At 43.7% G+C, this 15,039-nt stretch overlaps 1 protein-coding gene across 6 annotated transcripts in view; it reads right to left on the bottom strand.

Annotated features, from left to right (window-relative positions):
* LOC122417597 (follistatin-related protein 5-like) overlaps positions 1 to 15,039 on the bottom strand; it is a 191,888-nt gene that overhangs the window by 150,271 nt on the left and 26,578 nt on the right. For 4 of the 6 annotated variants that reach the window (XM_043431237.1, XM_043431235.1, XM_043431236.1 and 1 more), the window contains one exon: positions 3,742 to 3,842. The exons of the other annotated variants lie outside the window; for them this stretch is intronic. In XM_043431237.1, the coding sequence (XP_043287172.1) occupies positions 3,742 to 3,777 (36 nt within the window). In that variant the 5' untranslated portion in view covers positions 3,778 to 3,842. The remainder of the gene's footprint in view (positions 1 to 3,741; positions 3,843 to 15,039) is intronic. 6 annotated transcript variants of the gene reach the window in all.

Genomic DNA, 15,039 nt, shown 5'->3' with positions numbered 1-15,039 from the left:
GAGGAAACTTGACTCAAAAACACAATAAAGATGTATCTGACGTGGAAGGGCAGGAAGTAAAGTTAATGAAAAGTTTATATTAAACGGGAAGTAGAAGAAAGAACGTCTATTGTATTTCGAAAAGTCCGTTTGATGAAACGAGCCTGGTTTTGCCAGTTGTATTCGCCCGAGGCTGCTCCAGATATGCTCAAACGTTTTTTTTTCTTTACGAGAGAGTCCACGAGAGGAAATAAAGGTGTACAAAAATAGAGTATGCGGAAATGTTTGACGTTCTTGAGCGGAGGGAGAAAAAAATCTCATTGGCGAGAGGCACACACTCTGGCAGAACGATCGTCCTGTAACTGATGCCATAAAAAAAAAGAAGTGGCCCGCAAGGGGTTCTACGGGGAAATGACGTCATGAATTTAAAGTCCTGGTAAACTGGCCTATAAGCCGTAATTCGAAAGAAAATTTAAGAAGTTATACGCCTCGCGGTTATAAACGGTTATGCCTCAGCTTTTTTCCCTCCTCGTTCTTTCTTCCTTTTTTTTTTATCCTCGTACAAAAATCTCTTTCCACCGACAGAACCTGTTAGCGTTTGAGAATTTACATCTCTCGCCGCCCCCATCCCCAAATATATACCCTCAAATCTCCGTGTATTTTTTTACCCCGATTCTTCCCAACGACATTAGAATCTCATAACAATTTTCCACATTTTACAACAAATTTTATTTCTTTCCTCAAACTTTTGTATGTTAGGGTGCATAATATTATTATAACACAACTTTTGTCTCTTGTTGTTTCGCTCGAAGATGGCGGAGGCATTAAAACGAATCGTGTGCGCCATCGCGCGCGGCTGATGGAGTGATGGATATTCGAGATGTACGCACCTTAAAATTATAATTAATCTTCGTGCACGCGCTTTTGGTACAGCAGAAGCAAAGCCAGCACGACGCAATACTTCCAAGCAACGTTTTCATTGGAACGACCCTCGAGAATTATACGATAATTTCGGAATAAATTGAATACGTAATGACAACCCGACAACGTTATCATTCGGGTCACGAAACTCGTTAAAGTGAGCCTCAAAATAACCGCATTGGTAAAACAATTCACGGAATGCCGCGCGGTTGATGAAGAATTTTTGTTAAAAAAAAAATATGAAAAAGGAATGGAAGAAGCGCGCGAGTGATGTTTAAAGTTGCAAAAGTATGCTGGCCCCGCCGCGCGCGCGTTGGTTATATGCCGCCGCGTTCGGTATACATGTATACGAAAGGAGTAAGAAAAGTTTTGTCGACACTGCGCGGCCAATTAGAGTATGGCGCCTTCTCGGAGATCGAGATGGTTAGAGCGAGGAGGGATGTTCCGGGAGAGATATAGATTTGGTACGTAGCTCCGATTCAATGAACGAAGGAAGAATTTCAAGCGCGGAATTCAGAGAGTAACCTCTCGCGCTCGAGCTGTGAGTGAACTCGCATGGAATCTCGTAGCTTTACCAGCCAAAGTTGGATCTCGCTCGGTCAAAGTAGAAGAAGAAGAGGCGAAAGAGGAGAAAGAGCATTGGTGAGAGGAAGCGAGATAATAAAAAGAGAAAGAAAAGGAATTGAAGATGAGGGAAAGAGGGAAAGAGGGATATATAGAAGCAGGCGCGATAAGGGCGGGTGATAAGGGACGCGAAGCAGGAGAAAGATCGATCTATAGTGCAAAGATGGAAGCTGCGGGACGAAGGACCGCGTTGATAATAAAGAGGAACGCGCGCGAGAGAGGGAAGAAAAATGAGGGAGAAAGAGCTAGTGAGAGAACTGGCAAGGCTGACGAAAAATACGTACTCGCTCGAGTCACGCCCCAAAATTCTTTTCAACTTGTTCCTTTTATCCTGCTAAATCATTTATATTCGAGTATAAATGTCCGAGAGGCTGGGATTTATCACGGTTATTCCTCACCGGCTCGTTTTAATTACGCGCCATGCTTTTCCTACGCGCCGTCCTCCCACCACAACCCACTATCAGGCGTGCGCCTCTTCGCCACTCTCCTTTAAAGCATACCCTCCGCCGTAACGAAGATGTTGTATAAAGGCATCTTCTCGATACCCGCCCACCCATATGCTCGCATCAACCAAATACCTTATCATCCATATATTTACTATCTTACTAAACGCCTCACTCAAATTATCTTAATGACTCAATTCGCCTCATATTTTCTCAGATCGAGCATCATATCCATCCAGTAAAAACCGATCGGTCGTTTTCTCGGTTGCGCTTCGTTCTTGTAAAATTTCGTTTTCTTCAACAATATTGAAATTCGTGGGCATATTAATATTTGAATGAAAAAGGTAATAACAGCAGCGACCGGCGGATCCCATCGATGAACGTCTATCAGAGGGATAAAACCTAAGTATATATTGATTTTTATCTTTATTTGTACGGAGTCGCGAGGAGCCTTTTTCAAGGGTTTTTTGTTTTATTTTTACCCGCGGATAGCCAGCTTTTCTGTCTGACTCTGATGGGCTCCACTCTTTCCCAGGTAAAGGAAGAATAAGAGAGCGATAAATTAAATTCCACGCAATCGCTCTGATGGCTGGTGGTATAACGTTGGCGAGTTTCATGCTGGTGGCATTGCCGTGGTATTTCTTCAAACGTTCCCTACCTACCCTCCTGCAAATCCTTCACAAGATCCGACCCAATCAAGGGTGAAGCTCGCTAAGCGAAAAAAAAAGAACGGGAAGAGTTTAGGAAATGAGGAGAAAGCGATATAAAAGACGGCTCGGGCGAAGAAAAAGGGAAAGCCAGAGGCAAACTGAGCTGAATTTTATGGCCAAGTTTATCGAGAGCTTCGAATCTACATAGAAAAAGCATGTTTCCTTTACGCGTGACTTCTTCTTACTGCGTCAAATCCCAAAAGTCAACCTTTTTTTCGTCTCCACTCGCACATTCCAAACTCATCCTAAATTTAACGGGCGCGAGTAATCGAATTTTTCAGAAAAAAATTACGCACCACTTTCATTTTCAATTATTTACGTTCCATCACTCTCGCATCGCAGATGCTGCTGACCCTCATTTTTTCATCGCCCCGATAAAAAAGCAAAATTGCATTTTCCGATATAAATCGTCAAAATACTTTTTCATCTTAAAAAAGTTCCATCGCGAAACGGGAACTCGTTACTCGGATGACGCCTTCCCCCCGCGATTTTTCCAGCCCCAAAGCTCGTAAGAAAAACGAATGCGCATTTGCCTCTCAGGAAGTTTGATTCGCCGGGACCATTTTTGAAGAAACGGAGGCCTGGAAGGCAAATTTTTAATTTCGAGGACTTTTCAAACCGGTCACAAAGCATTGGATTACGAACGTAGTGAGAGAGAGAGAGAGAGAGAGAGAGAGAGAGAGAGAGAAAGATTGTGGAGAAAGATAGAGGGTTTGAAGAGGATTAAAAAAAAACGGGGAAAAAATAACCTCCGAAGAGTTGCGCCCTAATGCTCGGGCATGTTTGAGCGAGCACAGTTCCGCAGTATATTCCATCGGGAACTGATACAACGTCGAGACGAGATCTTCGCGCTTCGAAACATTCGAGAGACCTTTTGCCTTATATGAGAAGGGAGCAAAGAGAGTGTGTAGCAGCAAAAGATGTTTTTTTTTTTCTTCGTCCGAAGAGCCATTGTGGGCGGAAAAAAGCTTTCAACCAAATTCCACCTGCATTTCTTTACTTTTATGTAACTTTGACACCCCCGTGAATCCCTGTAGACAAAATCGCGGTGCATACGTACTTACCATCTGTAATCTCGGTGCATCGAGTTCTGCGGTCATGCTAAAGAAGAGGCAAAAAGCCTCGGCGTATGGCGCATCCTTAATGAAAACTTTTCTAAGCTTACCTGTAAACAGATGAAATAAAAAAGAATTAACCAACTTTTCTTCGAACGAACACAATATGTTGTTATTGAAATAATATTGTAAAGGAGGCGGGCCGAAATAAGCTTTCCGATCGCACCCTGGATCATCATCCAAGACACACTTCATCGTTTGTTCTCGAGTTTGATTGTAATTTTGAAAAATAGCTGCTCTCATTCGCATTGAGATCGATTTATAAGCAAAACTAGTAACCCGGAGATAGGGAAAATGATCGATGTTGTTGCAACGAAGACGCAATACACATTTGGCCGAATGCCAACTATTATTGAATCCAACACACTGCACCAAGCAACCAACCCGCGGGATGCCTCGGAGCGTGTTACGTACATTCTTATTTTTCCTCAAGCATGAACTGCAGACCCGGTAGTTTTTCGCACCAACCACCGGGTCGTTTAACTCGTACGCTCGAACGCGCACGACTCCGGTATACGAAATTGTGGTTGTGTTGGGTGAAAAAAAAAACCCCCCAATAAGTTTAAAACGACAGGACTAAAGAGAGAATGGAGGAGGAAAAAACAGACTCGTAGACATAAAAATAAGCAGTATTTGTGTTTGCTCAACAAGCTTCGTGCCACGCTTACGATGAGTTAGTTACAATTTTCGTGTCTCACGGAAATGTGCGTGTTTCCCTGCTACTCTATCGCACTATGTTTTTTATTACTAAAACAAATAACCTGACACCATAATTTTACGTAGAACGTTATTTTTCATCTAATTACTAAAGAACGATGCTTTACGTAGTAAAAAGGCTTCGTCTCGATGTCAACGATGTCCTAATTTTTCGAAATTGAGATCCGAACAATAGAAATTATTGGATATTCGAATCTTACGAGGAGTTTGAATCGCATACACGAGCCTCTTTCAATGCGGGGAAAGCTCGGAGTGAAATTACATCACGAGCTCATCATCTCGATCAATGATCCGATTCAATAATCGATGTAATAAGGGGAACAATGATTTGGATTGAACAAGGTGCTTGCGTTGAAACCCTCGGATGAGAACAATGGCGTTTCGAGTACATTCCAGGATGAGTGAATCCTAATCACGGCTGCTCGTTATATCGGTGATTCATTAGACGTTTGAACGAGATGAAGTCATGCGAGGATAATGAAATCAGGGATATAGAAATGGCCCTCTATACGACGACGGGAGCCACCGGAGTCGTGAGCCGGATTTGAAAGGCAAATGGCTTCCAAAATTTTAAGCACGGAAAGCTCATCCTGCTCACGCGTATCGTTCCTCGTATACGCGAGGGGAGCAGTCGCCGGGACTATTTCTAACTCGGTCAGTATACCGAAAAAGGAATATTTCGAGGAAAGGGAAAATAAGGGGACTCGAGTCTTGGGACACACGGTGGGGGCGCGTGTGAATTTGAATTGAACATGATAATGCGGACTGGGATGTGTAGGTGATATTTAGCGCAGCAGGAGTCATATCTCTCATTCAGCGTGTATACTACTTGGATAGCAGTTTGGTAATGGCCGTTAGCGAGTACATCTAGACACACGTATTTGCAGAGAGAAAGTGAGGAACGAAGGGAAGCCGGAGGGAAAGCAGGAGAAAGAGAGATTCGTCTTGTATAAAGGTATAGCGCCGTGGTGCCCGCTTCGATAAACGCAAAATCCGCAAATAGCACACCCGACCAGATAGGGGTCGGCAATGGGTTGCACCAACGACAGAAGCACACTCGAGCTAAAAGCTTTACACGCCATTTGACGCGTCCATTGTTGGCCTGGGTACGCTCGTTTGCGCTATTTTGTAGCGGTACTTCGCCGACTACTAACACCTCTGCACCCCCCCCCCCCCCCCCGCGCGCGTCGCTTGTACAAGGATTCTATCGCGAAAAAAGGAGAGTCCTTCGGTCACCGTTCCCAACCGGCATGACGAAAAGTCGTTCACACACTTTTTTCCCTTTTATTCCATTGTTTTCCCTCCATTTTGCCATTTAACGACTAAAAGAAATACGTTTATCGACATTCGAGCTTACAACTTTTCCGCCGCGGATGCTAATTCTCAACATCGTTCCGTCGTACTTCTCCACAAAAGAGACTTTACGATCGGCACTTTTTAACCCATTATTTTCAATGCAAATCCTTTCGCCCAACGATTTTTCTCTATGAGCTCGCGCTTCTATCCGCGTTCGAGATAGCATTCGGAAAGCATAACTTCCAAGCCCGCTCAAGAAAGATTTCTTATTTTACCTTCCAACACTTTTATTCTTATGATAACGACGCGCGGCGATGCGAAGTCTCATCTTTTTGTTCTCGCCGCGATAGTAAAATGTCAATTAATCGATGCTTGACCAATCGCGGGAGTAAGGAAAAAATGCCAAAGTCGCCGCCGTTCTCGTCGAAGTATGCAATCTCTTCGCCGTCACCTCGTCACGACTTTCGAGACATCCCGTATAGGTGGAGTCTCTTACGAGTTTGAGCTTTGGTATCTTTCCGTATATAGAGTATAGGGACCACAAGAGTGAAACGCTTAGTGCTATGCATGAAAATTTTATGAGGCCGTCTCTCTTGATCTCTCATGCTCGAAAGCAGCGGAACGCGCACAGACAAAGAACGGAACAGACAAGAAAAGCGTTGCAAAACCGGAAGCCGAGTTTGCACGTCTAGACCCATGTGAGAACGAGTTTCATCTCTTCCTCCGCCTCCTTCTGTTCTTACTCCTTGTGCACCTGAAAAATCCCCAAGACACGCAAGAAGTGTGGGGTAACCGCGCCGAAAGCCAAGAGAGCTTTGTGATGCTAGAAAGCTCGTCAAGGCTTCGCTCTCGTCGCTTCTCTTCGGAGAATCAATCTATTCCATCCACTTTTGAATATAAGGACAGAGGAAACTATATGCTCGGGAACGGAAAACAGACGAGAACTGCGGTAGTTCTGTATCCGCGGAAACAAAAGATGAGGCGAAGCACCGCGATCGTCCGATCCCTCGATTGCACTTTGAGAACTGTTGCGAATAATCGTTGTCATGTTCTTGATAAATTTAGTGCCAACATTCGTATTTTTCCAAGTGAGGTATATAAAATTTTATGATTCGCGAGAGTCGCGCTAGAACGAGACACGTTATACCAGCGCCAAGTGTTCGCTGGAACGATATCCACCAACGTCTGTCACACGCAGTTATGCATCGAAACGTCCATAAATTATTCAAAACACGCTACGAAAGAAAAAAATCGCATTTCCATTAAAAAAAAAAAAATTCGTACCCGAGCGTCACAAAAGCTTTTAATGACGCATCCAAGAAAAACAGATTTTCACGCAGCATTTCTATCGAGTTTTAGGAACCGTTAAAATGATATATAACGTTGCCTGCTGCTGGTGGAATAAGTTCAACACACTTTTCTTCCATTCAGAATTTCTCCGCTGGAACGTGAAAACTTATGCGCCGCACTGACCTATCTTAAAACACGAGTTTAACGCACCGAAAGAAAGAAGGAATTAAATGTCGTCGCACACACTTTCATAGTTACTCCGGTGAAATTTTCACAGAGTGCAAACTCAAACAAATAAACGTTGGATAAAAGCAGCGCGGGTTGCTTTTGTAACCTTAAATTTCGTTATTTCGTGGATTATATTTCCATTTTTGCTACAACTCGCGGTTGCCTATTCAAAAGCCCACGTTGAGTTTAAAACTTGATCTCACTATGGGGGCTGTTTGTTGTGAATTTTTGGAGCGGATGATCGTTTGTAGTTTGTACAATAATATATACAATTCCCCGCGAATTTCTGGCCGCATTATTCTTATTTCATGAAAATATTATTCCCCCATAATACCACGAAGTCGATTGAGAAATATACGCACACGTAGAAGAATGCGATGCGATGCATTCAAAGGGAAGAAAAAAATGTTGGAAAAATTGGGGTATGCAATGAAATTCTTCGGATAAAAGGAATAAATAACACTGTACGAAGTTGATAAGAAAAAAAAAAAAAAAACATAGAATGCTGGGAGTGGAGCAAGGAAGGAGGAATGGTATTCTTACGACGAGGATCGCAGTAAAGGTGCTTGATACACCTGAACCCGCTCACGTTCACGTCGACCTGTAACTAAAGCTAATACGATTAGACCGTACGTGTTGTGCTTTATTGAACATTGTTCCGCGTCTTTTTACTCCTTCCACTTATTCCCCTCTCCTAAAACTAACACACCGCGAACTCGCAATGTTGCGAAGCACTTTGTCGCTGCGAGCGGCTTTGTGAACAATCCTTATAGATAAAGAGAACTGGATCAGTTTCATTTGATCGATGCGCCAAATAAAAGAACTGAATGTTGAACTCAACGAGCGTTATGTTGACCAGCAGAGAACTTGGCACTTTTTCGAACTCTCATTCGGTGTAATTGCCAAAAAAGAAAAGTCCTCGGAGTTGGGAACGGAGGGAATAAGGAAAAAAAAAGTGAGGACGCGCGGTTCAACCGCCTCGAACTTGCGGAGCAAAAAAACGGCCTTTTTATTTCGAGTCAATGACCGAGAAAGGACTGAATTATTAATTAATGCCGCAGTCGTTAGAGTCCTTAGTTGGCTGCTTGCAAGAATTACGAGAAAAGTCAGAGAACTATTACTCCGATTATTCAGCCGCGGTAATTATTGTCAGACATCATGCAAACCAGCAAGCAAAGCTTATTCTTCTTTCGCTAAATATGACCGACAACTTTTCACTGTTATGTACACGCTCGCTGCATTTTTTTTCGTTCTCATGAATATATTTGCAGTTGATGAAAATCGAGCGTTATTCAACGAATCTTTATGACCGTCGGGGAATAATGGAGCTCCCGAAATATTCTCGTTGAAATGGAATTTTCCTTCTGGCAACATAAATTTAGTTTCTTCGAATAAGCCTCATTGTAAATCAAATAAAGCTTCTTCGTATTATATGAATCTTTATTCGAGTCAAATAAATCGGATTTATTCGGAAAACGCCTGACACTTACAAACGTTCCATCGATTTTCAACTGTGTTACATAATGTTACGCGATTCTTATCAAACTTTCGTCCTACGAGAGAGAGAGAGAGAGAGAGAGAGAGGCACGGGGAGTACTTCTTTACCTGGCTGCAAGTACAATTCGCCTCTCCCGGTTGAAATTCAAGCTAGAAAATAAAAGCGGAACATAGGAAAAATATGCAAATTGAAACTTGTGCACTGTTTTCTCGTAACTTTTCTACACCCACAATGCCTCTCCGCGCACGCGCGCGCGCGCGCGCGACCTCTACTCGGTTATATACGTTTTTTTATTTTCCTCTCGCAGTGAAACCTTTGCAAATGTCGAAAATTTATAAGGACGTAACTCATTTAATTTGAATTTTCTCTTTGTTTATATACGCGTTTGTACTTTCTTCAAATTCTCGTAAAGAAAATGAGCACGAAAATGAGAGGAATATTCAAATGACCGGAATTAGTAGCGTGATTCGGTATAGGAGAAAATAAAAGTTGGTCATTTTCGAAATCGCGGTTCACGCCCGAGATTGTTGGAAAAGAAAATTGGATAGAACTTTGCGAAATTTTCTCCGGTAATCTCAACAAATTAGTCTCTCTTACCTGGCAGCGAGGGCGACAAGGAGAAGAGCGAAGGGGTTGCTTCTCTCCCACGAGGGAGTGAAGAACGTTCTGGCTCAGAGTCTTAATTATCAACCTCCGCCTTTAGAATCCCGCAGTCCTCCGAGTCCCTCGACGTTTTTTTCTCTCACTATTTCTCAGTCTTATTCCTCAACTAAAAGTTCTACGTTTTTGGTCGGGCTCCTCTTTTGTACGCTCGAGAAAAGAAAATTGAGAGACTGGTATACTGCTCCGAGGAGGAAGAAATTGTGTAGCGACGTGTTTTCTTCTCTTTGTTATCAGCGCCATTTCACACAGCCCCCGATTTTCTAGGAAGAATAAACAATGCTGACGCAACGACGATGGAATATTTGAAAAGAAGAAAAGGGATTATAAAAATTCAGACCAAAAGGTTCGATGCTTCGAAGCCTATTGCTGCGATTGCTTCTGCAAAAGCCTCATGAAAGGGACACGCATTTATCGCTGTAGAGGAAAGAAGTCACACCAGTTTTACGAAATTAGCTTCGAATATCGTAAATGAGTGTAAAAAATCGTGGGTTCGGAGGATTTTCAATCGTTAGCTCTGAGCGAGCAGATCTCGCGAGGGTAACGGGTCGCCGAGTCCAAGGGTGGCTTGGCATGATTGCTCGTAATTAAGAAAAGAGGTGAGCAATGGCGTCGATGGGCGGTGCTCGAGAGACGTCGCTCATGCTGCCGGGTTCAACAATATCTATGCCATCTTAGAGAGCGTACCCCTTAATTTTTCCCTCGTTAACTTGGCCACACAAAAAAATGTCATTCGACGTTTCAACGCGGAGAATCGTGTTGAAACAAGCGAACCGGAGGTAGACCCTGCGAGAATTTTGTTTTTTCACAAAAAATTCGCAATGTCTGACAAAATGTTCCAACACATCGGTTCGTAATTACCGAATCGATAATCTTAACGACAAGTTTAATTCGCCGAAGATCCGGATGAAAATGATATCTAATATAATAGCATATATAGCAGGGACAAAATAGTACGCGGAAGAAGAGGCATGAGACGCGACGTCGGAGCCTTGAAACAAACGGAATAAGGAACAAGTTTGTTCTGGAAGAAACATGCATGAATTGGTATGGAGCGTATAGTCACGCATAACGCATGAAACGGGAAGAGACGAGATGGAGGACGAAGCGGGATGGATGGAAAAATATGGTGGGGAGGAAGGACGGAAAATGGAGCCTGGAAGGATCCAAAGATATAAATTGTATTTATGTGTCTACATGCTGCTGCGTGCATCGGGGCTTGATGCTATAGCCCATACAAGCACATTTCTCTCTATATCTTTGTCTTCTCTCGGTTTTCCCGTATTCGCGAGTAGTCTTTCGCAATACCTCGTAACACCTCAACCACGTACTCGATCCGACACCACCAAGCCCCATTCTCATTTCTTCGTTGAATCGTATACTTGAAAATCCTCTTGTTCAATTCTCTCGTGCTAGCTGCGGCGTATATATATTCCGTTTGGAAGGCTCCTGTCTTACCCGGTGACGGAACCACCGAGTTTCACCGGTTATCTCTATCCTTCCTTATTGTGTAACCCTCCCGCGGTACGTCGATTTCGTTCAAGCTTCCACACCTTCTTATCATCCCTTCGCGGAGTTTTCTACCACACGAATTTCTACACCGCGCGTACACACGACACATGCACGAAATGTATATTCAACCGAGTCCTCGAGTATTTCTTTGTACTTACTCCGCGCGAGTACATCCTACTTCGATACTAGATTTCGTGCACGTAAATTGTATCCCGCTCTTCTCCTTCTTTACGGAATTCTCTATTTTATTCCTCCAACAAATGCGACGAGCGGTACCTACCAATTCTGGCTCATTTTCCCGAGTCTTTCAATTCGTTTGACATGTTTTACTTCGCAAACTCGTGTCGTACACTTTCCCTCCGTATTCCCTCCGGGAACCAACGATCCTGCGTAATTTATCGATCGCAGCCATGAATTATTACTCGGAAAATGATGAGCCAGGATCAATGACCCTCCCTCTCTTGATTCACTTATCGAGGTTGGCATCGTAAAGAGCAGCTAAGCATATCGAAATAAGTTTGCAGCTCGTGGTCGGGAGCGAATCTTAGCCCGTAGTTTGCCCTCGAGCCGCATCCTAAACCCCTTAAGAGTTTCGTAAGAAGGTTCTTCGTCGAAGCAGGGAGTTTGGGAAAACGTTGAGATCACCGCGCGGGTAAACTTGGCCGCGTAATTGTCGTAGAGTGAAATTTTATCGCTTCGAGATGGTAATCAGCTGGCCCAGGTCGAAGAGACGGAGCAATACTTGCCCTCGTTCTCATTTATACCCAAGACTTTCATTATTCCGGTCATTAGTCGTGATTCTCAGCAATTACATCATTCCTACAGCCTGCTCCTTTCTTTGCGGCTAGTTAAATATTGAATTTTCTGTTTTCAACCATTACGAGAGCTGTTTTCATCAAAGTTAATAGCGGCCCGAGCTCCTCTTGGAGTTATTCATTTGCGAAGATTGAAATTTAACCTTCGGAACGGTGCTTGGACGGTTCAATTTTCAATTAGCAAAGATTTCGCAAAGTTCCTTTACTCCCATATATACTCGCTCATACAATTTCCAAGCCTCCGCGGTGAAAAAACGAATCAACGGCCTGAGGAGTGCTGCATATGGGTTTAACGTAAAAGTGACTGTTAAACAGTTGAGGGGCTCGTGGGTTAGGAGAACGAGAAGCTCGACAAAGGCGCGTTGAAGTGGGTTCCGGCGGTATATCCATGCTGGGAAAGCGGTTACGGCCGGAGGCACTTCCGGTAACTAATAACTACGCGTGTCCAGACAACAACTGGAAAGAGGGCCTCCGCGCGAATAGTCGCCTCGGTGGATGAAGTAAGCTCGTAGTAGTACAAGCAAGGAGCGCGTAGCCAGCAGCATAATCCATTGATAAAGGAGCCACGTGAGTCGTCGACGAATAGAAAAGGATGAAGGTGAGGAAGCGGGGTGGGATCGCGGAGCTTGGTATATCCACGAGCACGTACGGAAAGTTTATGATTGATTGCCGTAATTAGTGGGCCGGCAACAATGCAAAGTGAGTACCAGCAGCACCGGGAAGCGAGCGAGGAAGGGTTACGAGCGCGCAAATTTATAGTTCGTTCGCGAGAGAGCATGGATTGCCCATTCCGCACCGGTCCAACCCTTTCTGAGGGTAACTTCACGCTTTACGGACATTGGCTTCCTCGCCCGTATACTATATGCACTCCAATAATACAAAGTGAGAGTCAGGAAAACCTTTACGACGCCGAACCTAACATTCGCTCCGCCAACGTGTGCGGCAACCCCGCCTTCATCAGCTTATCCTATATTCCAAAAGAAAAATGGCCCGTCGTTATACTGCTACGTTTCTCCAATGAAACACTCGTCATATTCTCGACTCAATCGACTCGTGCTAATTCGATTGGAGTAATTCTCTGATGAAGGAGGTACGGCAGACGGTATATACGCAATATACAGAAAACATTATCTCGAACTCAATTTCCGAGGGAATGTGAAAAATCCGTGAGAAATAAAAAGTACAACGCGAACTCGATATAGCGATTCAAACGGAAAAAGAACGTCGGTCCAACGTGAAGTTCTGAAAAAAGGACCACACGCGGGAATATATTGAATGAAAGAAATGTGGAAGCGCGCGTTCCTGAATGTTCTCCGCCCAGCGTAGTAACGATCCGCAATTAATTCTTACGGAGAGTGCGAGCGGCGAATCAGCCCCGCAAACCTATTTTCCTACTTCTCAGACTTTACCGAACTGTCGACCGGCACAGAACGAAAGGATGGAGGATTTTTTTTTGCTCTTCTTTCTTTTTCAGTCTGCCAACAGACCGGTCGCAATTAATTTCCAACGTTGAGCTCCCCGCGCGGCTCAGCACACACCATTGTTGCCGTCGACGGCCAACGTATCTAGTCAAAGCCGTTAAACCGTTACCCAAGCCGTTCGCGCATTGTAAACTATATTAAATTCCTGCTCGGTGACCGTTGAATAAAATGGGAACTTTCCACCCTCCCCCCCCCCCCCTCTCTCTCTCTCTCTCTCCGCTATTTACACGAAAAGCTCTCCCAACTTGGCGTCTATCCCGTTTACTCGAGACTTACAACAACGTGTGTGCGGTTATCGCTTTTGTCTGTAACCCGCGCACACGCTACTCCGTGTATACGACCCCCGTTAAAACGATTCCCCATAAGAGCGAAAAGCTGCATGAGAGGAAACCCCACAATCGCCTCTGAATTTATTATAATCGATATTGTACATTCTCTCGACAATGCGCCAACTAAAAATTCACGCTCTTTATTTTCCTTCATTACTCATCCGTCTTATGAGATTTCGTTTGTTCTACCTTTTCTAAGCTATTTCTAAAGAGTTATGGTAAATGACTTTCCATCGATTTTATATCCACGTCCCGCGAGCACTTAGTTTCACGTCCATCCGTAAACATTTTAAATGTTCTCAATTTCAGCGTGGAATTTTTACATCGGCCTGCAATATTATTGACGGACTCTGTCAAGATTCTGTAAAAATCCAATGGACGAGAATGACTGGGATTGAAACTAAGTTCAAATGGAAACGTTGATTCCCTCGTTGATAAGTGAAAATCCGAGACGTGTGTTAAAATTTGTTTTACCCTGTGCGAGGAAATGTGTCGATAATATTTACATGTATCGACGTCCCGCAACAAATTTGAAGTTAGTAAATATGGAAGAAACGTCAAAGCCAAAAATACCTACGCGTACAGGATCAGCGAGGTCTCACCGAAAATCAATAAACACACGGAACGGGAATGAAGGGAGCCGAGTGAAAAAAAATTTGTGAAACTCAGCAGCAAAGCAAACGCATCTGTGGAATCGCTTACACATTATTTGAGAGGAGGAATATGACGCGAGAGGAATAGAAACTTGAAAAATAAGAGAGAGGAAAAAGAGTGGTGGGGAAGAAAAAAGTATCATAGAGATTCCTGAAACCGGAATGATCCTCGAGCTGCGGCAAAACCGCGTTTTATTCAGAGAGGAATTTAATAATACCGGACCGTATTACAGAGCGAAAAAATGGAGGACGTGGACCCACGACGTTCCATCTGCGAGTCCAAACGTATTCATTTCCGGTCCCTCCCTTTTAGCCTTTTAATGCTTGTAAATAAAATTCTAATTTTGTAGTCGGGAACATTCGTGCCGTTTGAGAATACGCGCCTTTCGCGTTTTTGTTTTTAATCAACGTCGGGGAGTAAGTTATTACGACGAAAACGATAAAAAGAATCGGCTCTACCGGTACATAGTGTGTTAACCCAATTGAGACTATTCAAATTCCCGTTATTTGAATAACTCATTCATTTCAGCTTAGCGAAGTGAATATTCAAATGCACCAATTCCCACGCGGAATATGTCAGAGCTATTACTTTTTTTTACTCTTATAATGGTCCAAGACTCTCGAATAAACCACCGCATCGATTTTTCGTGCTTCAACTTTTCATGATTGCACTCATTGGAGAGCGTTCCTCTTCGTTCGTCCCCGTAATAATTTCGAGAACGGTCCGCGATGAGGTCCGAGCAAAAATCGAGTAGCGAGATTCATGCA

The sequence above is a fragment of the Venturia canescens genome, chromosome 10 (genome assembly GCF_019457755.1).
Source record: "Venturia canescens isolate UGA chromosome 10, ASM1945775v1, whole genome shotgun sequence".
Classification (NCBI taxonomy): Eukaryota; Metazoa; Arthropoda; class Insecta; order Hymenoptera; family Ichneumonidae; genus Venturia; species Venturia canescens.
This window is presented reverse-complemented; position numbering and strand designations above follow the sequence as displayed.